This window comes from Dasypus novemcinctus, chromosome 14, assembly GCF_030445035.2.
Source record: "Dasypus novemcinctus isolate mDasNov1 chromosome 14, mDasNov1.1.hap2, whole genome shotgun sequence".
Taxonomy (NCBI): Eukaryota; Metazoa; Chordata; class Mammalia; order Cingulata; family Dasypodidae; genus Dasypus; species Dasypus novemcinctus.
In genome coordinates, this window is record NC_080686.1 from 21142760 (window position 1) to 21169271 (window position 26512).

Genomic DNA, 26512 nt, shown 5'->3' on the forward strand with positions numbered 1-26512 from the left:
GTGGGCGGAAGCACGGAGATAACGATGGAAGGCAAGGGGGAGGTCGTGGGCTGAGGGAGGAGGCCGGGGTCCTCCAGACCCTCTTCCTATTGGAGACCACGGGAGGGGGGCGGGAGCACAGCTGCGGGGCCGCCAGAGCCGCCCCCGTTCCCGCCCTCTCCCCAGGCCCGTTGCCAAGCGACCGGGTCTGCTGAGCGCGGCGGCGCGCACGCGCGGGCGGAAGGCGGGGGCGGCGCTATGACGCGCCCGGCGGGCGGCTCCCCCAGCGCCTACGGCTTTCCTGCCCTCAGGCTTTCGAAGTCTGTGCCGGGAGGAGGAGAAGGTGGCGGTCAGCGGTCTCGCGGCCTAGGTGAGCGGCTCTGGGTGAGGAGGACGTCCGTGTCACGTCCCGCGCGCGGAAACGAGGGGACGCCGGGCCGCTTGGCGGGAGCGTCCGGGTCCAGGGGAGTTCGGGGGGCTCTGCGCCCTCCTTGCGCCCCGCGGGGCCCGGGGCGGAAGTTTACGGCGGGTGCCCTCGGCCCTTCGGGTCCTCGCGAGTTCGGGTCTTCGCCCCGCTGGGCGCCTGGTCTGCTGTGGGGCTCTGGGACCGCCACTCCGCTCTTTTTTGTTCCCTCGGGTTGCTCTCCGGAGAGCGAGGCGGAAAGCGCTGGTTGCGGCTGGTCACGGGTTCGCCTTCCCTGGGCTGCGCCTGATCATCTTCCTCCGTGGCGGATGAGCGCGGGCGTCCGGGATTTGGAAGGAGGAAGGAGAGGTGTTTGTTCAGTGGGTGAGGCTTCGACTTGCTGGCTGGGGGCGGGGAAGAGGCCGCTCACTTTGTGCTTCTTTCTGGAGAAGTTGGGGGAAAGGGAAAAACGTCTCCAGCAGGGTGTGTTCAGGAGGAAATATCCCTTGAGAGCTGGTGAGTCAGAGCTTTCGTTTCAGGATTTCATTGGAAAAATGGGAAAATGAAAGTATACGGACGTGGAAAGTTTTCATTTGCATCCAAGTGAGATTATTGAATCATGGAGTATTGTACTGTACCATTTTTTAAAAAAGGAATTTTAGATTTATCTATTCTGTATGTATTAGATGCATGCACATTTACTGTTATTTACTTGTCTTTGCATTATGTAAGTACATTATTTAGAAAGAAAGTACCCCTGGTTTATCAAACTTGCCATCATTCACTTGTTCCAAAGAGAAAACAATTGATTAAAAAGGGAAATTACATGGAAATGCAACCGTGTACATTTGATTTCCTTGAAATATTGGGCTGAGACTTAAATTTGTCCCATTTTAAAATTTCAGGTTCAGGCAAACAGTTTTAAAAAAAAGTCAAATTTTTCTATTACCCTGTTAGTTTTGTGAACGTTTGTGCTGCAAATGTTACATAAATATTATAGATCAAGTGGTTTGTGTCACAAAAATTAAGGAAGTGAATAAAACTAAGGAAATAGTCACCCCATTGTAATCCAAATTTAACTTTGGCAGTGCTAATTTTTACTTACGTGTTGGACATTATGAGAAAGGAAATAAAAATCATGCCCCAAAAGGGAAGAATTACTAATATTTGGCAGTTAAACGTACTGTTTAGTAAAAAACAATTCCTTACAATGAGCGTGAATGACTCAACGTTATTTCCGTCTTTGAGAGACTGAGGTACTCTTTTTGAGTAGTAAATGTCTAGAATTTCTAAAAAGTAAGCAACTCTCCCAAACAACTTGAAAGCATTTTCTTACATCTAGTAATAGTTATATTAGCATTTATTAATTTCTTTCCAAGTCCTAACAATTTTTTGTAACCTTATTTCATTTTTGGTGAGATAATGCATTCAGGTTCAAAATGTAATAAAAAAGTGTACAGTATAAAGTCACGCTCAGTATATGCCTCCAACTGTAGGCAACCATTTGTTAAAAGTGTCTTAGTATTGATTCAGGGATATTTTATACGTATACAAGAAACATAACTATACTTCCTCTTAACACAAATGTTAGCTTATTGCATATACTGCTTTAAATAGTGCTTTTGTTTTTCCAGTTAATGATGATATTTTGGAGCTCTGTCAGTGTCAGTACAGAGAACGTCCTTATTCATTTCCATAGTTTTACTGTTAGTCAATACTGCAGTAAATAAGCTTCCTTATACAGGCACAAGTATATTTATAGACTAACAACCTGAAGAGGTATTGCTGGGTTGGAGGGTATCTGCATTTATAATTTTAGTGGATATTGCAAACTCATGGAGGTTGTACTAGTTTACACTCCCACTTACATGAGAGTGTGTCTCAAGGCCAGACTGTAGAATGTATTGTCAAACTTTGAACTTTTGACAGTTCAGTTTGTGAAAAATGGAATCTTATGGATAAGAAGAAATATTCTACTCAGAATAGATTTATGGCCCTACTTCTCAGTAGCTCATCAGACTTTCCCCATATGTATTAAAAAGACAGATTCCTAAGTCCTCCCATTATTTCTTCATTCAGTAAATCTGTGTTAACCAGGAAACTATCTTTAAGCAGTGCCGCAGGTGATTGTGAGGATTAGCCAAGTTTGAGAAGCATTTTTCTGGGAGACTATTCAGAACTTTTTCAAAAAAATGTTCTTTGGGCAGGGCATATGAACCATCCTGGATGCTTACTATCTCTGTACTTGGAAACGTCATCACCGTTTACCTTCTGGGTCCAGAAGCCATATGTATATGTTATTTTGTGAATAATTTGTGGAAGTGAAAATAAAGGGATAGTGAAAATTGTACTAGAAATTTTAACAAGAATTCGAACATACCCCAGTTTTTATTCCATATTTTCCTAGCTGAAATGGGCAATAGCCTTTGAAATGCAACTAACTGCTTATTAACCTGGAGCATACCCATCTTATAAATACTTACTCCAGATTTCTGGGTTCTAATTTATTACTTATGGTTTTTGTTCTTGTGTAATCAAAACACAACCCTGACTCCAGATTTCAAATATATCTCTAATAGAGCCAGTCACTACTGTCTTAAAATTCCTGCCCTTGTATCATCAAAATGCAGTAATTTTGAGAACTTAAATGGCTCATAATTTTGTTGAAGGGATGACCATCTTTGCTCCATGATTTCAAAAAAAATCATATATGTATATATAAACACCAATTAGAACCAGTGCAATATACTTTTTTCATTTCTCTTGCACTTTTTTCCCCCCTTAAACTTTTTTATTTTGAAATAGTTTCACACTATAGCAGAGTTGCAAAAATAATACAAACCCCCTCCAGAGAATTCTGATTTACCCCACCGCTATACCTAGATCCACCAATTTTAACATTTTGGCACATTTGCTTTATCATTCTATCCATCTCTTTAACTGCCTATTTTTCTATATTTTATCAGATTTCTAAACATTTGGGAGTAGATTGTATAAATCATGCTCCTTGAACACAATACTGCCATGTACATTTCCTAAGAACAAGGATATTCACTTACATCATCATCTTAAGTACAGTTATTAAGTTTAGAATCTTTAACATTTATATAAAGCTTTCTGTATATATTCCAATTTTTTTCACATTCCTCAATAATGTTCTTTTAGGCCTCTTCTCCTCCGTTATTAGAGCCAGCCCAAGATCATGTATTTAATTGTCATTGTGTCTCCTTAGTTCTTTTTTTTTCCGCCTAAATTGTGAGAACATATATACAACATAAATTTTCCTCTTTCAACCACTCCCATGTGTACCATTTAATAGGATTAATCATGTTTATCATGTTGTACTGTCCTCACCACCATCCAATATCAGAACTTTCTTATCATCCCATATAGAAATACTATACCCATTATGCAGTAATTCCCATTCATACCTCTCCACCCCCTAACCTGTACTCTATTTTCTGTCGTTATATGTTTTCATATTCTTGATATGTCACGTAAGTGGAATCATACACTGTAGCTTGGCATCTGACTTCTTTCACTCTACATGATGTCTTCAGGGTTCATCCATGTAGTGGATATATCAGGACTTCATTCCTTTTTGAGGCTAAATAATACTCCATTTTATGTATATAATACATTTTATCCATATGCTACTTTGAATACAGATCTGTCTTCATTAGGCCACTTGCAAACTGTATTGAGTACATTTTGGTGTGCAGATGCAGAAGGCGGTAATGTCCTTTTACTAAAAACAGGATGACTGATAAGGTCCTTCCTGCTGAATGACATAACTGGATGAAAAGGCCATATTTCTTTTCTTTTTACTAGAGATAATATTCTTTACTACTTTCTTAAGTTTGAGAGCTTTCAGTTTGAATATTTTCATTCAGAACTCGTAGTCTGAGATTTTGCTATGATTACTCTTCCCATGATCAGAAGTATCTGGAGTACAGTTGTCTTCTGATTTGTTTAATAAACATCTTCCTTTCTCACATTTTCTGCTATCATGGGTGGAAAATTAAAAATTTCAAAATTTCTACTGCGCTCAGTGAAAGCTAAAAAAAAAAGCTACAAAGATGGTGTCTCCAAACTTCTTTTATATCTTCTTGAAAGTGGATGCATTACTTTGGGCCATGCAGACTTAAGGATAATGTGATGGTGACCTATTTATTTCACTATTGCATCATTACTCTAGATGCTTCTATGTTTTTTTTTGTTTTAGTCTTTTTAATCAGGAATAATATGAATATTGATTAATTTCTAGATTGGTAAAATAGCAAAAAGTTCTAAGAAGTAGGATAAATAAGTTAACTAAGATCCCATTTATATACTTAGGTTTAAAAAGGGTCCATGGGAGAGGGGATGTAGCTTAAGCAGTTGAGCCTCTGGTTTTGGTTGTCTGTGCCTCCTAAAGGAAAAAGCAGATTACAAAGAGACAATGAGCAAAACAGACTGGGAAGCCATCTAAAGGGGGTGGGATGAGGGGGAGGGGTCCAGTGAAGCCTTGTGGTATTTGTAAAATAGGATGAATTTTGTTATATTTTTGAAAAAAAATTCTCTCCTTTTTGAAAGATCTTTAAATAAAAGTCATTAAATAGAGCTACTTAAAAAAGAAACAAAAATTTAAAGTTTGGTCCATTGGTCCCTGGTGGTGTGAAAAGATTAGAGTTCAGATTCCTGGATTCAACTGAGGCTTGTTTTTATAGTTTCTAGGACTAGGATTTGGTAATCTATTTGATTAACAGATTTCCAGATTATTATGAACTTTAAAGTTGAAGAACCACTGGTTTGGAATCGTAAACTGGTTTCTACTTTGTTACTGTATGGCAGTTCTTTAGGCTCTTGCCCTGTTGTGCCTTTCAGCCATTTTGTAACAATAGTTAAAGCTAATTGACTTATGTTTAGATAAGGGAATAGTTTGATACGCTGCATATATATGGAAATGATTATGGGACTATAGTATTTAAGTCCTTTGCTTTTGAATTACGGGAATTTAGCTTGTAGTAGTAGATACCTGAAGAACAAATGTATCAGTATTAGGGTTCTCTAGGAAAACAAAACTGAGAGGATGTATATGTTTGTATGTATATGTATATAAATGTTATGAGATTTATTATAGGATTTGATTTATGCATCTTTGGGAATTGACAAGTCCAGATTCTGTAGGGCAGGTAGCTAGTTGGCACCTCTGATGAAGGTTTTAGTGAGTTCCTCAGGAGAAGCTGTTTGGCTGAAGTAGAGATAAAAATTGTTTCTGACTGCTGAAATTATCAGCCTTTTAGGGCTTTAGCTGATTGGATGAGATTTTAGTCATTGTTTTAGTCTTCTTTGTTGATTGTAGATGTAATCAGCCAGAGATTCCATCAACTGACTAATGATTTAAATTCAGAAAATGCCCTCATGGTAACAGTCAGGCCAATGCTTGCTTGACCAAAGAACTGGACACCTTAGCCTAGCTAAGTTGATACCTGAACATAATTATTACAGTCTACCCCTTATCAACTTGGTAGCCATACACATCTTCTTAAACCATACTTCATCTCTAATAAAAACAATAACAGTAATACTTTCTACTGTCCTCCTCACAACCTGAAGCATACTCTTTCCCCAGAAGAGGATACAAATCCTTGGGTGTTATTCATTCTTAAAATTGATATAACATAATCAAGGTCAAGTGAATAAAAGTTTAACTTGAGTAACAAAAATGGCTAAAGTAGAGATATAAATTCTTCCTGACTGTTGAAATCCTGATTGAATGAGTCTTCTCATTGCTGAAGGCAGTCTCCTGTGCTGATTGTAAATATAATTGGCTATGGATACAATCAACTGACTAATGATTTAAATCCATAAAATACCCTCACAGTAACAGACCAGTGCTTGCTTGACCAAACAACTGGACGCCATAACCTAGCTAAGTTGACACATGACTTAACACTATGTCAAAAGTTTTTTTTTTTGCCTCAGAAAATATTTTTGTTTATTTGTTATTATGTGTTAAGGTGAGACTCTGGAAAGCACCTTTAGGTAGTGAAAAAGTACTAAAACCACTGTATTTAAGATCATTGATTGTATGAATCTGCTCTTTCATCATCACAAGATTTTTTTGTAACAGCTCATATTAAAAAAACAAAGCAAACATTACTTTAACTTAGTCACTTTTAAAAAATAGGGAGACCAATTGTAGAGAGTTGTTTGGAAAAAAAAAAAAGGTTATGTCAAACAACTCAGAAAGTGATAAGATCTGGACAATTTTACCAGTGTGTTTCCTACTTCCTTATTTAGAGTATTAGAGCTAGAAAGCAAGTTAACTAGTTGTTCCAGGATATCACATATAGTATTGGAATTGTGGAGGCCTTTGTTCTGTGTGCTTATTTAATGACTTCAGGGAAATTAGCAGGGACATTGCCCTGACAGGCAGGAAGAGGGTCAAATGGAAAACTTGATACTAAGACAGAATAGTTAGGTATTTTCTACCTTTAGATGGTCTGAAGAAACCCTAAAACTACTCCAAGCACTGAGAAACTTCAATGGAAATTAATGTATTATTTTCTAAGACCAAGGGGATGCACAGAGTTCAGGGACCTTTCATAAGGCATAAAGCAAGTTAAGGAGGTTCCAAGAATGTAGAGTGGAGTCCCCTATATTTGGTAGATGACTTTTCTGTAACCTAAAGCTTCTTTGAGGACAAAATGAAAAAAGTAAGACACCAGGGGAATAAACAGAAGAAAATGTCACTGTACATATAGGAATACAGACCTTAATGATGAAAGGCAAAATGTCAAAAATTTTTTTATTTAAAATTTTTTATACTAACACAGTATAAGGCATCTGTGCTAGTAAAATATTTTAAAAATTTTCTTCTGTATTTTATTTTTAAAACTATCATTCCATTTATTTCATTTTCTTATTGTATTTAACTATTTTACTGACTTCATTTTTAAAGAAGTTTTGGATCACAGAAGTGTTAAAACTGTGGCAAGGGAGGATCCTTAGTGTGTGGTATCAGTGATGGGGGATACATGGGAGGAAGGTCACCTGGGCATACATATAAGGCATATATAAAGGTGTTCAGATGTTTGTGGGGCATTGTCACGGTGGGTGGAGATTCACACAGTAACTGAAGGAATATCAAATACCCATCCTGGGAGCTGTCACATTCTCCAGTGGATCAGCAAGAATTCCCTGAGTCCAGAGGGAATGACTAGTGAAGGACAATGGTCCGTTGACGGGCCCTTGATATTAATGACTGTGCATATGAACTTTTACTCTTGAAATTGAAACTTAGCCTAATATTATAGGGTGCCTAAAAGTTGCCTCCTGGGAGCCTTTTTGTTGCTTAAATGTAGCCTCACTCAGCATATAAATACATTACTTTCCCCCCAGTGTGGGACATTACTCCTGGGGATGAGCCTCCCTGGCACTGAGGGATTACTATCAAGCACCAACTAGCAATGTAACTGGAAAAAGACCTTGAGCAAAAGGGGGGAAAGGTAAAGACAAATGAGTTTATAGTGAGTTGGGAGGTCATTCCAGAGGTTACATTTATGCACATCTCAGCATGATCTCTTTGTCTGCCAAAGTAGATACTACCCCAAATAGCAGGGCTCCTGAGGGCTGTTGAGACACCCAGACACAGTAGTCAGGGCAGATAGCTCAGGAGTTTAGTGCCTTGCCAATGGGCTCTACTTTGGAATTTATGCTCCTCAGGGTGACATAGTTGGACTCTGTTGTGGTTTCCCTATGCATGGCTTTTGTGTCATTCTTTTTGAACCTATAATTAATACTAGCGTTGGTAGGCATAAATCCAAGAGACTTAAATGTTTGGGGTGTCCATGTACCAGCTGGGCCCTGAATCTCAACGGAGTTACAACACCTACTATCCAGTTCATTAGTCTCACCCAGGACAACTAACAAAGGAGGTGATGATGGACAGCTACCATACCAAGAAACTGAGAGACTCTACAACTGCAAGCAAGAATGTCTCATCTATCGGCCCTATGGGATTGCAGCCCCCTCTCAATTAGAGGTGGAGTGGACATCACCATCCCGGAATCCTCAGGGTTGAGAAATGAACTATGGACTAAAGTAGATGTACTGGTATATTACTGTAGACTTATTGTGATTCTGGCAATGGAAGAAATTATGTCATTGATGTGGAGGCAACAGCCACTGGAGGTTCTGAGGGCAGGGAGAGGGAAACACAGGTGTAATACGGGAACATTTTTGGTTCTTGGGAATTGTCCTGAATTACGTTGTAATGACAAATGGAGGCCATTATATATCTTGGCATAACCTACAGAATTGGTTGGGAGAGAATGTAAATTACAATGTAAACTTTAATCCACTCTTAGTGTTGATGCCCCAAAATGTTCATCATTTGCAGTGAATGTGCCTCACTAATGAAGGATGTTGGTAATGTGGGAGGTGGGGGAGCAGAGCATATGGCAATCACCTATATTTTTTATGTGACATTGTGTAATCTAGGTAAGTGGAAAAAAATAAAAACAGTGCAGAGTGTGCCAAACCTGATTTGGGGTAGGTGGAGAGCTCCAGTTCTTTCCTGGGAATTAGACCAGTAAAACTGCTTTTATGGTCAGGGAAGGTTATGCTCAAACTCTGGTAGAATAAATGGCAAGATTTCTTGCCTACTAATCTCAGGAGCATTGGGAGCCCTACTTTCACAGTCCTGGAAACAAAACTACAGAATTGTTTACCATTATCATAATGGCCAAAATATTTAGAAAATACTAGAGTCCTTTCAGTATAAGGCATATCTGTGCTAGTAAAATAAGAAATTGTATGTGGGTCCTGCCCTTGAGTAACAGAGGTAAACATTCCCTAGCTATAACTTGGTGCAGAGTGAAACTGCCAAATTGAGAGGAACAAATTATGTCAAACTGAGGTCATCCAACACGTCCTCTCGGAAGAAGTGGCACTGGAGCTCAGCCTCAAGGCTGAATAGGATTTTGATAGGTAGAGGAAGCAGCTTTAGCAAAGAAAGGGAGACACAGAAGTGCATCACATGGTTGGGAAATGGCCAGTAATTTGTAGCTAGAACATTGTAATGCTTGGAGAGAAATTCGATGAAATAAGGCCAGGTTTGAAGTAAAATGATTGAGAGATTCCATTATGTTTTAGAAGAATAATGAGTCAGTGAAGCTTAACAAACATTGAACAAATCTTAAAAAGGTACTTGTGTAGGAAATAAATTGGGGTGACTTTTTTATTTAAAAATTTAGGAAAGCTCTTTTCAAGGACTGGAGTTGGAGTTGGTAGGTATGGTAGCCGGAAGTATTTTCAGAAAATGTTGTTATCTGCTTAAAGAAAAGGGTTCTATGGGAAAAGTTCAAAAGCCACTGATTGGATATCTCCAGTTCATTTTTCATGAGGAAAATGGGGTCTTGTAGTTGACCAATGGCTGAACTAAAAATAGAAACCAGTACTTAGACTAGAGTTCTTTCCATTGCATTTAAAAAGCTTTTGTTTATAAAAGTCTGATATACACACACAGCTTTTTAAGGAGCATATCATGTTAAGTTCACAGCTTTTTGCATTAATGGAATTTACATATTTTAAAAGGAGCATATTGGATATAAATATACTGGTAGAACGGTTGAAAGTTTAAATTTAAAAAAAATGTGTTTCAGAGGAAGACTGCTAGAACTCATCCTTAAGACACAGAGATGAGACCACTCTTTCTTGGATTAGAATTAAGGCTTGTCTCAGAATTTCCATTGTATTCATAGATTAGGCCTTTACTCCCCCCCCCCCCCCCCAACTGTATCAGGCCAATTTTATTCAGCATTGTGCAGGACATTCTAGCCAGGAAGGAAAAATAAATAAAAGTCATCCAAATTGGCAAGGAAGAAGTAAACTGTATTTGGAAAATATTTAGAAATTATTTGATTTTGTATATAGAAACTCCACATACCAAAATGAGTAGAATTAAAAAAATGAGTTCAGTAGTTTTCAGGATACATGATCAGTATACAAAAATCAGTTGTGCTTTTATATACTAGCAGTGAGCAATCTGAAGATGAAATTAGAAAATTTCATTTAGAATTTGTTCACTGAAAACACAGTATGATTGAAATTTAAAAAGACTTAAATAAATGGAAAAAAATTCCTGTGTTCATGGATTAGATGAGTTAACATTAAGATGGCACAATCCCAAATTGATATAGAGATTCAGCACAATCTCTGTTAAAATCTCAGCTACCTTTTTTGCAGATATTGACAAGCTAGTCAATTCAAGGGAACAAGAGTTGCCAAAAATCTTGAGAAGGAACAAAGTTGGAGGACTCAATTCCTGATTTTAGAACTTACTACAAATGTCAAGACTGGTACTGGCACGAGGATAGTCATTTGATCCATGGATTGGATTGAAAGTCCAGAAATAAACCCTTAGAGTTCTGGTCACTTGATGTTCAAGAAGGGTGCTGAGACAGTTCACTGGGGGAAAGAAGAGTCTTTTCAACAAATGGTGCCCAGACACTTAGATATCCATATGCAAAATAATGAAATTGGAGCCCTACTTCACACCATACACAAAAATTACACAAAATGGATAACAGACCAAAATGTAAGCTCTAAAATGATCAATGCCTTAAAAGAAAACATAGGTGTAAACTTTGTGACCTTGGGTAGGCAGTGGTTTCTTAGATCTGGCATCTAAAACACAAGCAGACAAGAAATGTAGATAAATTGGACTCCATCAAGATATAAAAACTTTTTTCCATCAAGGAACACTGTCAAGAAAGTGAAAACATAACCCACAGAATGGGAGTAAGTATTTGCAAATGATATCTGGTTAAGTGTCTAGTACCCAGAATATATGAAGAACCCTTACATTGCAGCAGTAAAAAGATAAATAACCCTTAAAAATGGGCAATGGATTTGAATAGACATTTCTTCAAATAAGAGAAATGGTGTGGCAGTTTGATTATTATTGAGGAATTCCAATAGGAAATATTATGTTTGTAAACTGGTCTGTTGCTCTGGGCATCAAATCCCTTTGATTGTATTAAATTCAGAGGTTTCACTTTTACTTTATTAAATCAAGATTAAGGCTTTCATTTGATGACATCATTAGAGTGTGCAGGGTTGAGTCCCCACCCCCTTGGAAAGCTGGTAAAAGAGACTCTTACACAGAAGTAGGCACATAGCAGAAGTAGAAATAGAGAAAGATATGGCAGAACTTGATTTTGACACTGGAGCCATGGGGAGAGTTGAGCCATTTGCCTGGTAGTTTATAGTTGGCCTTGAAGAGAACAGAGCAAATGAGCCTGGAAAGAAAGAGTCACAGAAAGAGACACGAGCCTTATGCCAGCCTACAGCTGAGATCTGAAGAAGCTGGACTACCAGAGCCTTAAGGGGAAAGAGGAAGGCTAAACCCTCACAGATGTCACCCACCATCTTGCGTCAACATGTGACAACAGACTTTGGAGAGGGAAGTAACTTACCTCTTTGTGACCTTATGACTAAGCTTCTACCCCAAATAAATACCCTTTATGAAAGCCAACAGATTTCTGGTACTTTGCATCAGCACCCCTTTGGCTGACTAATACAGAATTTGGTACTAGGAGAGTGGGGAGGTGTATCTGCAGTTACCAAATTACTGAAACGGTAAGGGGTATTTTTTGGTGGAATTGTGAGATGCTTGATGGAAAAGGCCAGATTGCTTTGAAGAGACTGTTGGTAGGAATATGGATGCTAAAGAGACTTTTTATGAGGCCTTAGAAGTAATGATGAAACTATTAATGGAAACTGGAGGAAAGGTAATCTGTTGTTTTAAAGTTGCAGAGAATGTAGCAAGATTAACTTTTGGTGTTTTGTGTAAGGCAGAATTTGAAAATGGTGAGCCTGGGCATTTTGCCGAAGAACTTTCTAAAGTAAACTTGGAGAATGTGGCTTGGCTTCTCCTTGCAGCTTATAGTAAAATGCTGGATGAGAGAAGCTGAGAACTGAATTGTTGAGCACAGTGAAACCAAAAACTGATTCCAGAAATTCCAAGCCTCTGAAAATCAAGCTCCCAGATAGTAGTGCCCCAATTGAGGAAATAACTAAATTTGAAACTTGTAAATCAGAATTGAAAATAGTTATCCAGGAAAGACTTGAGGAAAGTTTTACTGTCTGATGGCTTAGACCCCTGCTTCCTAAATACTAAACCAGCAAGCTTTCTGCAAGAGCTTTATGAATAAAACCACTGTCAGCCTGGACTAAAAGGGACATGGAAGCTGAGATCAGGAATTTGGACATCTCTTTGGGCCAAGAGAGGGACCCCACCCATGTGTACAGAGAAGGTGAATTTGTCCCAGCAGTTGAAGAGGGTGGATGTTCAGGAAGAGTTTTGCTGCCCCAGGCTATAGAGAGGGTGGAGCACACTCCCCAAGGGTCAGGGAAGTGTGGCCATCACCCCAAAGGGTCTTGGAGGGTGAGGTCTGGAACTCAGTCCACACCCAGATGCTTGCAAGGGTGGAACCAGGAAGGTGGCCCTTGGGTAAGTAAGCCTGTGGAAAGGGGGCTTCCCCGGGAGGCCCCAGGAAGAAGAAACCAGTGACTTTAAGACTTTGAAATTTAATGAAGTATGTCCTGCAGGTTTTCAGAACTGTTCTGGATATCTGACTCATGTTTCCCTCCCAATTTCTCTTTATAGGTAATGTGCGTGTTTATTCTTTGTCCCTTTGTATATTGGAAGCAGATAAATTGTTTTGTAAGTTTCAGAGGTCTACAGCCAGACAGGACTTTGCCCCAAGACAAACTGTATTTCTTTAGACCAGTTGTGATATGATTTTGTACTTAGCATTGTTACTGATTTAAGATTTTTTTTTAATATTATAAGGTCTTTTTGGAATTCAGAGGGTGGAGCATGGCAGTTTGATATTATTGAATTCTGGTACCTTGCATCAGCACCCCTTTGACTGACAAAAACAAATGGCTAAGTGGAAACAATGCAAAATGTCCGTCTACCGATGAATGGATAAACATAATGTGTTCAATACATGTTATGGAACATTATTTAGCCGAATAAAGACATGAAGTTCTAACATGACAGAATGGTTCAACCTTGAAAACATTATGCTAAGTGAAAGACAACAGACACAAAAGGTGACTTATTGGGAAGTGGATGTGGCTCAAAAGATTGAGCTCCTGCCTATCACATGGGAGGTCCCTGGTTTGGTTACTGGTCCCTCCTAAAGAAGACAGTGAGCTGGTGTGACAGGCCGGTGTGGCAAACTGACACAATAAAAGACTCAAGAAGAAAGACATGATGGGAGACACAACAAAGCAGGGAGCAGAGGTTCCTGGTGCTTCCTAAAGAGGACATGCAAGACAGTGAGCTGGCATGATGGGCAGGTATTACGAGCTCACACAACAATGAGGCACAAGAAGAAAAACACAGTGAGAGACATAACAAAGCACAGAACTGGATTGGAAGTGGCTCAAACGATCGGGCACCTCCCTCGCATATTGGAGGTTCTGGGTTCGGTTCCTGGTGCCTCCTAAAGAAACAAGGAAGACAAACAGACACAGCAAGTACAAACAGTGAGGGGGTGGGGAGAAATAAGTAAATAAAATAAAATCTTAAAAAAAAAAACAACCACCTGTTGTATGATTGCATTTATATGAAATGTCCAGGATAAGGCGCAAAGAGGAACAGAAAGTAGATTAGCATTTGTAGGATTGTAGGGAGGGGGTAATATAGAGTGACTGCTAAGGGGTATGGGATTTCTTTTTGGGGTGTTGAATATGTTCTGGAATTAGATAGTGGTGATGGTTGCACAACTTCGTGAATATAATTTTAAAAATTGAATTGCACACTTTTAAAAAGGGGTGAATTTATGGTATGTGAATTATACCTTAATTTTAAAAAGAGTGCCACCAGTCCATTTAGAAACAGAAACCGCATTGATTTGAACAGTCGGCCTTATTAACTATAACTGAATATACATAATGTATATATAAGAATACATCTATAGCAACATATAACTAAGATGTAACATACACCTGAATATAGAGTGGTGTAACAGGATTGACTGGTAAGAAAGGAACCTTAAAAAACACAGAAATAGCAGATTTCATAAGTATCTACTGCTTCTAGGGCTGAGATAGTGCCTAAGGAGGAGGCTGTCTTCCTCCTGGGGCTGAGATCCAGACCTTGTTTGAGAGAGCACAACCGTGGTTCTGTACATGGTGGTGGAGGCACTACGATGTTGCACTGATGGCTCTTGGGAGAACCATCCATAAGAGCTGCTGTACCTTGCACCTGGGAACTTACTACAAAGGCACATGAAGAGGGTCTTGGGGAAAGCCATTCATGGGAGATGCCTTGCTGGTGGCACTCTTGTAAAGCTGTTCAAGAGTGCTTGGGCGAGCTGCTGGCTTTTGTTGGCTGCTGTGCACTACGGGAGCTGGGTGTTGAGAAGCAGTTCCCTGCAGGAGCTCAGTGCTGGAAAAGCCTGGCGTGCTGCAGAAGCCTAGCTAAAGTAGTACAGTGGAACCAGGAGGAGCAAATGCCTTCCTTCTCCATTGTATTTCCAATGCCCTCTGCTTAATTTCATGACAGCTGGCAAAAGAAACATCCTAAAGGGCCTACCTCCATTTTAGCAGAGCAGGCAATGAAGGTGAGGGTAGGAACTGGGATGCAGAACATTGTTAGCTACCTCAAAAGCCTATGCCACACCCTCTACTAAATTAAGATGTATTCTGTTTTGTTGGATTTAATGAAGGTACTCACCATATGTTCATGTCAAAGTAAACTTTCAAAGTAAGTTTTCAACATATGTCCTTGTAATACATCTAGATAATTTTTTTAAAATTACAAAAAATCATAATCACCGAAGAACGTTGAACTACAGAAGTTTCGTAAGTGAAAATTTCCCTCTGAGGCGTTAGCCCCTTACCCCCGTCATTTCTCCTGGAGATAAAACTCTTGTAAACAGTTGATGTATTAATATATTACTGTTTTTCCATATACATATGTATGTATATGTATGTGTGCATATATCCTTACTGATAGGGGGTTCCTATATAGATATTGCACATGAGCTGTTTTATACTAAGAGTAGTCATATAATCCTGGCAAAGCCTTGTAAAAGCTAGGATAAGACACGACTGTTCACTTTGATGTTCTAAGCTTGTGAAATAAGTAGAGTTTTACTTGAAGTTTAAAATAGATTATTGATGGAGTTCATTAGTAGCAGTAGAGAAGAGAGAGGTAATTTAGTAGCCCTAAAATATCAATTAGCAACTTGGGATTTTTTCATGTGTACTGCAATTTCAGTGGTTCCTACTGTGTTGCTATAGCATACTAAGTAATGTTGCTGGCTACTTATTGTTTAAATTTCAATAATATTTGAATCATAGAATTTATTTCTTTTTTTTTTTCTTTCTTTAGAAAATTCCTGCAAAAATGTCTTTGTATCCATCTCTTGAAGACCTGAAAGTAGACAAAGTAATTCAGGTATGTTTAAGTATATTTATATTGTTGTATAGATACTGTGTCATACATTGTAGATACAGATGAAAAAAAGCCTTTCATTCTGTTTCATTCATTACAGACAAAAAATATTTGTCTATTATTTCTTTAAAACTTGATCTAAGCTCAGAGTTAGCTGATTTTATGACTATTTAATTCATACAACATATTTAAGTTACTGTAATACTTTGTAACCTTTTAACTGTTCTTAGGTGTGTGTAAAATTGGTACATTTTTCTTTTGATTGGTCTTTAAAATTATTCTTTGCCTCATCTTTGAATTAAAGTTTATTACAGAAATATTCCAGTACATGTTGCTTTTAGGAGAGTAGTAGCATAAAAGCACACACAAGTGTTAGTAATTTATTTTCTTTAGCTATAAGGACCAGGCTTTGCACTTATTGCTCTAAATGACTATGCTAGAGATTATAGTATTTCTAATTTCATTTACATAGAAAAAATATTGTAGTTCTTGATGTAAATATTTCCTTTGAAGACAGTTGATTATGCTTAAAAGGTATGTTTGGGTTTGTGATCCAAATTTTTCTGGCTATCTTGGAAATTTCATTAATCTTTTTAATAGGGATCATTTGTTGTATGAACCCATCTGTTTTTAGTTTACTTTCAGCTGGATCTCTTGTAAGCTCAGAATCTTTTCAAGTGTTGTTTATGATAAGGTAAACCAAACACCTTGCTGATCTTATTTTTAAAATAATTTTAAAAATATGATAAATGTGTTCTTTTTGAGTTGTTTTGTACTTTAAAGCTTCTTATCTTAAAGGTCATTTTACTTGAGACCTTGACCTTAGTTTACTGTAAAGTGAGATTTATTACTTCCTAATAAATGATGGAGTAGAAAAAGCTTACTACAAGCTTATAAGAAATCTCAAGCAATTTCAAGAATACAAGTATTTTAGGCAAAATATTGGCCTTATGGGGATGAGAGGAAAAAACCAGAGAAGTAATAGTACATGTGTGGCTAGGTTTACTTTTTTAGCAATTAATGGACACACTTATTTGGAGAGATTGTGAACACAGATTTTTCCATAGTAGAGGCAGTGCAGTACAGATGTTAAAATGTGGTGTGTAAAATATCTGACATCAACTGCCAAGGCTTTGATGCCTTGCAATTTTAAGTGGCCTGTTTAGTCATCTTAAATGTTAAATCACTTCTTTTTTCAGTATTTTGCCAGTATTTTACTCTTGTGATTTTTATTTCCATGGCTCATCTGAACAAGTACACTTTCTTAATAAAACCTTTTATTTAGCTTTTCAGAATAACTGTTAAGCCATTAATATGACATTAGTATATTAAGTGATAGGATTAGTGAAAGAATGAGGATTAGTGAAAGAATGACTAATCTGTTTTCATGCTTTAGTTAACTTTTATGGAATTGTGGTTGAACTCTAAATGAAACATAGTTGGTTTTGAGCAGACTTCTTTTTGAAAATAGGAAAACAATTGTGTTGACAAACGTTGGATTAGAAAATTAAGAGAATGTAATCTACATCAGGCTGACCATTTTAAGGAGAAGCAAATTAAGTTGGTATTTCCATTAGAGTACCGTTTATGTTCAGTGTAAAAAATTGAATGCTAGGAGATACAACAGTGAATATTGAGAAAATATTCCTTTATTCTCACTTATTTTAGCAGGACTTTAAAAAGTTTCCAGTGTAGTTGGGTTGTGTTTTTTTGGTCCCTTTTCTAAGGTGGATAATATTTATGTATTTGTTTTTGAGATGCCCTTGAAAAAGTACTACAGAGAAAAATAGCATTGGTATATTTTTTTCTTTCCTTCTACACCACATCAAAGCTAAATTGTAGCAGTGAACTGGCAGCCCATCTTCCATAACCTGTTTTACAACAGGTGTTAGGCTGTGGCTTTCAGTATTATGTAATCCCTGAACCTCTATCCAGTCCAAATACCAAATAAGCTTTTTAAGAAACAATTATAATAGAGAACCTGTGCTTACCAGTTTCCTTACATGGTGAGCAGAGTTTGACACAAGCAACTGATGCCGCAGGTATAGTTTATACATATATATTTGTAAATGGTGCAAGTAACAGAACCTTGCAGTAACTGTATATTCCTTGTATTTTTATTCCCCTTTATTTTTAATAGTTTCAGATTTCAAAGTAAGTTTGAAATAATTTACTATACTTGTTTACAGTTAATTTGTATAGCTTTGCAGAATTCCTTGCATAAGAACAAAATAGAAAAAAAATAACCAGTGTGTTAAAAAAAAAAGTATTTTTTCCTTGTATTATTCAAAAGTAATCCAACTGGTCACTAGCTTCTTTTAGCTAAGAACTTTAAAAATTCAACATACTTTTAGTTTATGGGTTATTTTTCTGCTGCATTTTGTTTTAATTTAGAATGTGCATCAGATTATTAAACAGTAAATTCTAGAAAAAAAGTTTTGAGGTAGTGAGGCTGGGGATTGAACCCAGGATCTCATAGGTAGGGTGCCAACACTCAACCAGTGAGCCACATCAGCTCCCCTGAGTTGTTTTTTTTCATTTGTTTGCTTGTTTGTTTTGTTTTTTAAGGAGGCATCAGGGGCTGAACCTAGGATCTCCCCTGTGGGAAGCAGGTGCTCAACTGCTTGTGCTGCATCCACTCCCCAAGAATGAGTCCTTTTTTTTTTTTTAAGATTTATTTTATTTATTTCTCTCCCCTTCCCCTGCCGCCACCCCAGTTGTCTGTTCTCTGTGTCCATTTGCTGCGTGTTGTTCTTTTTGTCCTCTTCTGTTGTTAGCGGCATGGGAATCTGTGTTTCTTTTTGTTGTGTCATTTTGCTGCATCAGCTCTCCCGTGTGTGTGGCACCATTCCTGGGCAGGCTGCACTTTCTTTTGCGCTGGGCGGCTCTCCTTACGGGGCGCACTCCTTGCGCGTGGGGCTCCCCTACGCGGGGGACACCCCCCACATGGCACAGCTCTCCTTGCACAGAACTGTGCATGGGCCAGCTCCACACGGGTCAAGGAGGCCCGGGGTTTGAACCGCGGACCTCCCATGTGGTAGTCGGACGCCCTAACCACTGGGCCAAGTCTGCTTCCCAAGAATGAGTCTTAATAACAAGCATATCAGAACATAAGAGTGTAGAACCATTCAGAACTTTCGTAGTACTTCTTTAGATTAAGCTGCTATCTCTCCAAGAATCTTTGGGACTACGCTTGGCATGATTTCAGGGCCTAGTTGAGTTATAGGTATAACCTCATTACTTACTTGACATATTTCCTTTTAAAAAGTAATATTAGAGATTTCATTACCAAACTTGTCTCTGAATCCGTTTGGCTATTTCAGAATATCAGATCTACCCATCAAAGATAACGGATTTCCATTAGAGGCTTAATATGGACCAGGCATGAAGGCAACTCTGAGGAATTCCAGACATATCTAAGCATGAGTAGAACTGATAAATACATTATTTTTCCAATGTGATTTTGGCAAGTTTAACAGTTGTAGATTACTTTATCATCACTTACAACATGCTTGTAGGTCAATGATAAAAATATGCTTTTTTACAGTAATTAATTTTATAATTAATATAGCATAACCTCTTCCTATACGGCTAAAATGATACAGATTATTTTGGTGGTACATACTAAAATGAGAAATAAGTATTAGCAGCTTAACTAGTTTTGAAATTTTTAGTTTTTCTGATGTGACTTTATATGAATCTGGTTGATATTATTTTTACTTGGACTTCTTGGTAAAAGATTGAGAATGTAAAATGTGTAGCCATCCTTTTCAGATGGCACCAGGAAACTGCATCTCTTTTTTGTTATGTCACCTTGGTGGCACTGGGAACCTGCGTCTGTTTTGTTGCATCATCTTGCTGCATCAGCTCTCCGTGTGTGCAGTGCCACTTCTGGGCGGGCTGTGCTTTTTTCACACAAGGTGGCTCTCCTTGCAGGGCACACACCTTGCGCGTGGGGCACTCCCGTACAGGGGCACCCCTTGAGCACGGCAGATCTGAGCATGGGCCAGCTCACCACATGTCAGGAGGCCCTGGGTATCAAACCCTGGACCCTCCCATATGGTAGGCGGACCCTCTATCAGCTGAGCCACATCTGCTTCCCCAGAATGTATTTTAAAAATTTTAATTTATTGATTAGTTTGTGGCAGCATTATGAGGATACTTGGTTATATAATATGTAGAATGATACTTACTGAATTTTTATGATAGTTTCAAAATATTTAGAATGTGGAACATATTTTGATTTGCATGTTTACCTTGAAAAAGGTATTGTTTGAAAGGTAAGTGTTTGAAATTAGACTTTTTTTTTTAGATAAAATTTCAGTGTTTAGTTTCTTTTCTGAAGTACTGAATTTGACTTATAAATAATAATTCAAAGTAAGTGTTTATAGCATAATTGTTAGAATTTTCTTTTCTTTTTCAGGCTCAAGCTGCCTTTTCTGCAAACCCTGCCAACCCAGCAGTTTTTTCAGAAGCTTCTGCTCCCATCTCTCAAGATGGAAGTAGGTTTATATTTAGGTTAATGCTCCTTGAACAGAAATATTTGTTAAGGCTTACTTTTCTGAAATAACGAATTGAATTAGGGAATTCAAGATTGTTTTTGGAATGGATTCAACCTTTTTTTGAATTAGTTGTAGGTTTACAGGAAAATTATGCAGAAAATACAGAGTTCCTATATTCCCCCATTCCACGTTCCCAGTTTTCCCTATCATTTATACTTTGCATTAGTGTGGTACCTTTGTTACAATTGAAATGTTATTATAACTATACAGTAATGATAGCCCATAGTTTACATTAAAGTACACTGTTGGTATTGTACAGTCATGGATATTAAAAACATTTTTTACTGTAGTAATGTACATGTAACCTAAATAGGGAATTCAAGATTTTTTGACATAAGAAAAAAAAATAACTTTTTATCTCATCAAAAGAGTGAATTTAAATATGAAGATGTTTTATGGTTTAATTGAAATTGATTTCAGTCAGACCCTTTGTCCCTCACCTATGACTCAAATAATTTATGAAAAACCTACATGTGGACTGCATTTTCCCCATGCTCCTGTTTCTTGAACTTTGAACCTTCCTCAATCTTTGAAGGAGAGTTTTGAAATTTCCAACCAACCTCCTTTTTTGGGAACTTCTGAAATCTTGGAGTGTCTATATTCCTTATCTTTGGTTTAGAGGTTTAAAGGGATTTAAGATAGAGCCCTACTATTAATGTGACTTAAGATATAGAATGAGAGTTAAAATAGGTTCATTTAAAAAAGAACTTTTGAAAATAGTGCCTTCCTAATTAGAATACTGATAATCAAAAACATACCATTTCCAAGATTTCATTGGAATGTAGTTAACATTCTTAAAATGATGTAACACTAAATAAGCTTATCAGGTATGATTTTTTTTAATTGCTGTTACTATTACTCCAGAAAAGTAATTCCATAGCTGTATTTACTATATGATTTATAAAGAAGTTGGCTTGGCAGTTGATGTTTTGGAGATGTTTTCTGAATTGGAGACTCAGCTATGGTCTTTTAAAAATTTAATCAGTTTGGTTTATTTTAAGAAACAGGAAAGGCAAGATAATTTAATTGGAAAAGTTGTTTCTACCCTTGGGTATTTAGAAATATAAAGTTGTTTCAGTTCAAATATTTTTATTTTTTACAACTTTGTACCTTAAAACTTTTTTGTCTTTTCCATTTCTAGTTGTCATTGCAGGGGTGGAATGTTGCACCTTCCAAATTGCTATTTTAAATTCACTCTAGATTTTACAACTTAAATATGATTTTCAACACAAGTACAAGGGCATAATAACAGTAGGTTTTCATTTTGAGTATGCTGCCAGAACTATTTTCTTCATTCCTTCATTTATTTACCTTAGGTCTCTATCCTAAACTGTATCCGGAGCTCTCACAGTACATGGGCCTGAGTCTAAATGAAGAAGAAATACGTGCAAATATGGCCGTTGTCCCTGGAGAACCAGCACAGGGGGTATGTATAGTATAATTGTAATTCATTTTGAATTATACAAAATCATGCTTTAGACATAGATATACACTCTCCTTTTTGAGACCAACAAGCATATTTGTAACTTTAGCATTGATCTCTTTTCTCAGAAATTTACATTTTTTTCTGAGTATAACTTCTTAAGTCATAGTCTGTGTCCTTTTGTGCTGTACCACTTTCTCTGTTGTTAGGAGTTAAATCTTCAGATGCCCTGGACTAGTCCACTCTTTTTTATCTTCTGCATTTAGTCAGTTAGAAAGTACTAACAGTTCTGTCTGTGCCATGTTTCTTGTTTTCATTTTATCGGTTTTAGTCCTATTAAACCTTCATTCAGGGTTTCTATGATTCTCACCCAAATCATTACAATAGTCTCTTACATTTCCTCTGTTAACTTCTTATTTCAAATATACTAAACTGCTGCTAGATTAATCATTATGAAGTACAGGTCTGTTATATCTTTGCTTAGAAGCTTACATTCTGTCTGCAGTCCAAAGCTTCTCGTAATAAGGCCCCTGATTTTAGGATTAAATATAACTTACTGCTAACTTTATTTTTTTATTTTTAGGAGGTGCAGGAATTGAACCTGGGATTTTGTACATGGGAAGCAGGTGCTCAAACCACTGAGCTACACCTGCTCCCTGATAACTTTAAGATCTCATTGCTGTAAGACTATAGTACTTTCTAGAATTTACTATAATTATAGTGAAATACCTGTGTTATTTCCTATGAAGACAGGATCCATGTCTATCTTGTTGGTACATCCAGTGCTTAATACAGTGAATGGCATTCATTTATTTATTTACCAAATATTCAGAACTGGCTTAATAGCAGTCAAGGTTCATTTGGGAAAATAGATTATTTCAACAGAAAAAATTTAATGTAAGAAATAGATTAAAGAGGTTGGAGAATTAAAAGAGCAAAAACGGCACATTGAGGCAACACAGATGAAATCACAGGAAGAAGTTACCTCCTAGGACTGAGGTAATAGAGAAAAAGGCTGGAGTTATCAGAACTAGACTGGTACAAACAAAGCTGCCAGAGTTCAAGGCCAGGCCTGGGCAGTGCTGACGGAAGTAGGAAGGGCAAGGCCTTGCCCGCTTCATCATTCCAGGCTCCCTCTAGTGACTCAGGTGGGTGGAAGCTAATTGGAAACCAACCAAAGAAGGAAAAATGTAATTTGCAGGGTTCAAGCCCGAACATTACACAGTAAAGTGTCAAAGGTGGATTTGGTGCTGAGAGACAGTATCTAATGTCTAGCACGGGCCCATTCCTTTGACTACTCAGTATATACATATACTTCTACATATATTTGAACCTCATATGACAATAATAACTTTATAATTTCCCCTTGAAAGATGCAGTTCTCCTTTGTATAATTCAGGGCATGGCAGACTTCTGTGAAGGATCAGAAAGTAAATATTTTAGGTTTTGTTGCCACACAGGGTCTCTGTTGCATATTCTTGTTGTTGGTTGTTTATAATCTTTTAAAGATGTAAAAATCGTTCTTATCTCAGAAGTGTCCAAAAACAAGCCAGCCATCCCTGTTGTAATGAAATCACTCTCCCCATAAAAGATAAGACTTACAGGGGAGACCCCAGTTATGTTCATTTGTGGCAGCAGTCATGGGACCAGTTACTGTGTGTCATTCAATTCTCAATAATCCTCTGATTAGCCACATTTCAGTGGAAGAGTCTTTAACATAAAAACAAAATTGTCACGTTAATTAATCGCTATTAACAATTCTTATATAAAAATAAGGTAAGAATAGGAGGGGGAAATGGATTAATTGCTGTATTTAAAGAAAATTTACACATGTACAGGAACACACCAGCAGGGAAGAAGATAGTGGTAGCTGCTGTGAGTCTCTTTTCCGTAACTGGTTTTGAGTCTTTCATTAATATTTATGACCTTTCCTTTTCCTGCTACCATTCTATATTCCCTTTGCCCTGGGCTAGCACTTCAGCTGTTTTTTCTTTTTCCTTTACTTTTTGCATGGTTGTGCGTGTGTGTAAAATACTTAGTGGGGTGATGTTAACCTTCATTTTTGAAGCATTGATTCTTCAGGGTTCTTTGGTACTCTGCCTTTTCTTTCTTTTCTTTCTATTTTGTTTCGTTAGTTGCTAGAGGCTTCTATTCATTCTTCCCATCCAGTGAATTTTCATTTCTCTAGAGGAGAATTTTTCTTCTCTTGATGTTTCACATATTCTGTTTCTCAGCTAATTTGTGGTTTCATATAAATCATTGAGCGTATTGAGCATATTTATAGTAACTATTTAAAAATTATGTCTACTTAATTTCATGATTTCTGTTGTTCTTTAATCATCTTCTCTTGACTGATCTTTCTCCTGGTATTGGTCACATTTTCCCATTCACAGGTTGCTTTTATTTTCAGTTGCATGATTGATAGGAATTTACATTGTTAGGTGCTGGATTTTGTTGTATTTCTTTAAAGTGTTGGTATTTATTCTAGGCAGTTAAGTTACAGGTGGGTCACCTTGAGCCTTTGAGGCTTGTTTTTATGCTTTGTTGGGGCAGATTCTAAGTAGCCTTTACTATAAGGCTAGTGTAGCCTCACTACTAAAGACAGTTCACTGACCTCTTCTCTGCCCTAATTTTGTGACATGTGATGTCCAAAATGGCTAGGTGGCAGTCCTAACTTCCATTTCAGGGTAAACGTTGTATCCCCCAGTGGAAGTACACATCCTTGTAAGACCTCTAAACCACAGAGTGCAAAGTTTGGGGATGGGATGCATAATTTTGTGAGTTGGGTTTTAGGTTTAACAGTGAGAAGAACTATTCCCTCGGCCACACTTTGATTCTTAGACCTTCTCTTCTGACCTTGGAAGAAGCTGTACTGTGTATTGGTTGCCATTTCAAAGTATATATACCTGTAAAATAGAACCCCAACCTTTCCAGGTGGTGTCTCCCACATGGCACCCCAACGGAGTAGATATGAGAGACAAGAGCTTGAGAACCTGCTCACTTCTCTTGCAGGCAGTGCACTAGGCATGGAAGATAGAATAATGAACCACAGTGAGTCCCTGCCCTGAGACGCACATTCCAAACAGTCATGACTGTTTGCACCAGCAGAGCAAAACTGGTGAAACAAATAGAAGAAGACTAAGTAGATGTAGTGCCAGGGTTATATTTAGTGACGTTTGAGCAGAGAACTGAAGGAAATGAGTGAATGAGCCATGTGCTGTCTAGTGGGAGAATGTTCTATATGGCCAAGGCAGCAATCTCAGGCCCTCAGGCGGGAGTAAATTTAGTGGACTTGAGAGACAAGAAGGCCTGTGTGACAAGGAGATGAAAGAAGGTAGAACATGGTCACAGAAGCATTGGAGGCATAGGCCAGGTTGTCTGGCCTTGTAGGCCAGCCAAGGAATTGGGATCTGACTTGTGGGAATGGCACAGTTCAGCTTCTGTTTTCAAAAGATTGCTACATTTGTTGTGTGGAGTGGAGAGTGGATTGTGGAAGGACACACACACATCTAGAGGATTTCTGTGGTAATCTATGCTAAAGATGATTCCTTGCTTGGGCTGGGAGATGAAGGAGGTCATAGGAAAGAATGCATACTACTTAGAAATACTTGATGAAAAAAATAAAGATTTCCAAAAATAAAACCCAGTTTAATCTCCTTTTTGTCCTGTATTTTGCCTAAACTGAATAATTTATTGGTCTTTTTTTTTTTTTAAGTTTTTCTTTTCCTGTCTCTTGACTTGATTTTCCTGTTTCCTAGAACAGTAATTGTTTCTTCTTATGAACACATGCGGTCCTTCATACATAATTTCTTCTGTTGTGTTCTAGTAGTTGTGTGTGTGTGTGTTTACTCCGGTTAAGAGTGTCAGCTTTAGGGAAGTGGATATGGCTCAAGCAGTTGAGCTCCCACCTACCACATGGGAGGTCCAGGTTCAGTTTCCATTGCCTCCTGAAGAAGATGAGCAAGATACTGAGCTGGCGCAACAGGTGGTGTGGCAAGCTGATGCATCAAGATGACACAACAAGGAGACACAGAGGAAACACAGAGGGAACAAAGCAGGGAGGGGAGTGGCTCAAGTGATTGTGCGCCTCTTTCCCCCATGGGAGGTCCCAGGTTTGGTTCCTGGTGCCTCCTAAAGAGATGAGCAGACACAGCACGGAGTGAATGGACACAGCAGAGACAGCAAGTGCACAAAACCCGGGAGGGGGGCGGGGTAGTGGTAGATAGATAAATCTTTAAAAAAAAAGTGTCAGCTTTAGAATATGCTGTTTAAATTGCCATAAATTCTAAACAAGAAAAATTTCAATCTGTTACACACATAGCTGAGATTTGAACCCTATTGTTGCCACTCTGAGCAGCACAATTCTTAGGCAGATCACTGTTCTTTTTGGTCAAGGTAAAATTAAGACTAGATACTAATTTTAGTTAAGAAATTGAAAAAATAGCACAAAATATGTAGAAACATGGTACCTGAGAGAAGTCCCTAGAATAGCTATTCTGGGGTAGTCTGTTTTGTGTAATCAGAGATGTTTATTAAAGAGGAGGAGAAATAATACTTTTGTGCTCTAGGACCTATATCAAATACACTTTTATTTTACACTTCACAGTCACACTGTAAGATAAGAATGTTGCCCTTTATGCGGAAACCCTGAAAGCGAAAATTGATTGCCAAAGATATAAAAG

At 37.9% G+C, this 26512-nt stretch overlaps 1 protein-coding gene across 1 annotated transcript in view; it reads left to right on the forward strand.

Annotated features, from left to right (window-relative positions):
- Nucleotides 1–204: 204 nt before the first annotated feature.
- The window catches only part of SDCBP (syndecan binding protein), a 34071-nt gene continuing 7763 nt past the window's right edge, over nt 205–26512 (forward strand). Inside the window, exons 1-4 of the mRNA XM_004484337.5 lie at nt 205–349; nt 15783–15848; nt 20269–20347; nt 21724–21833. Coding sequence (XP_004484394.1) covers nt 15798–15848; nt 20269–20347; nt 21724–21833 — 240 coding nt within the window. The 5' untranslated portion in view covers nt 205–349; nt 15783–15797. The remainder of the gene's footprint in view (nt 350–15782; nt 15849–20268; nt 20348–21723; nt 21834–26512) is intronic.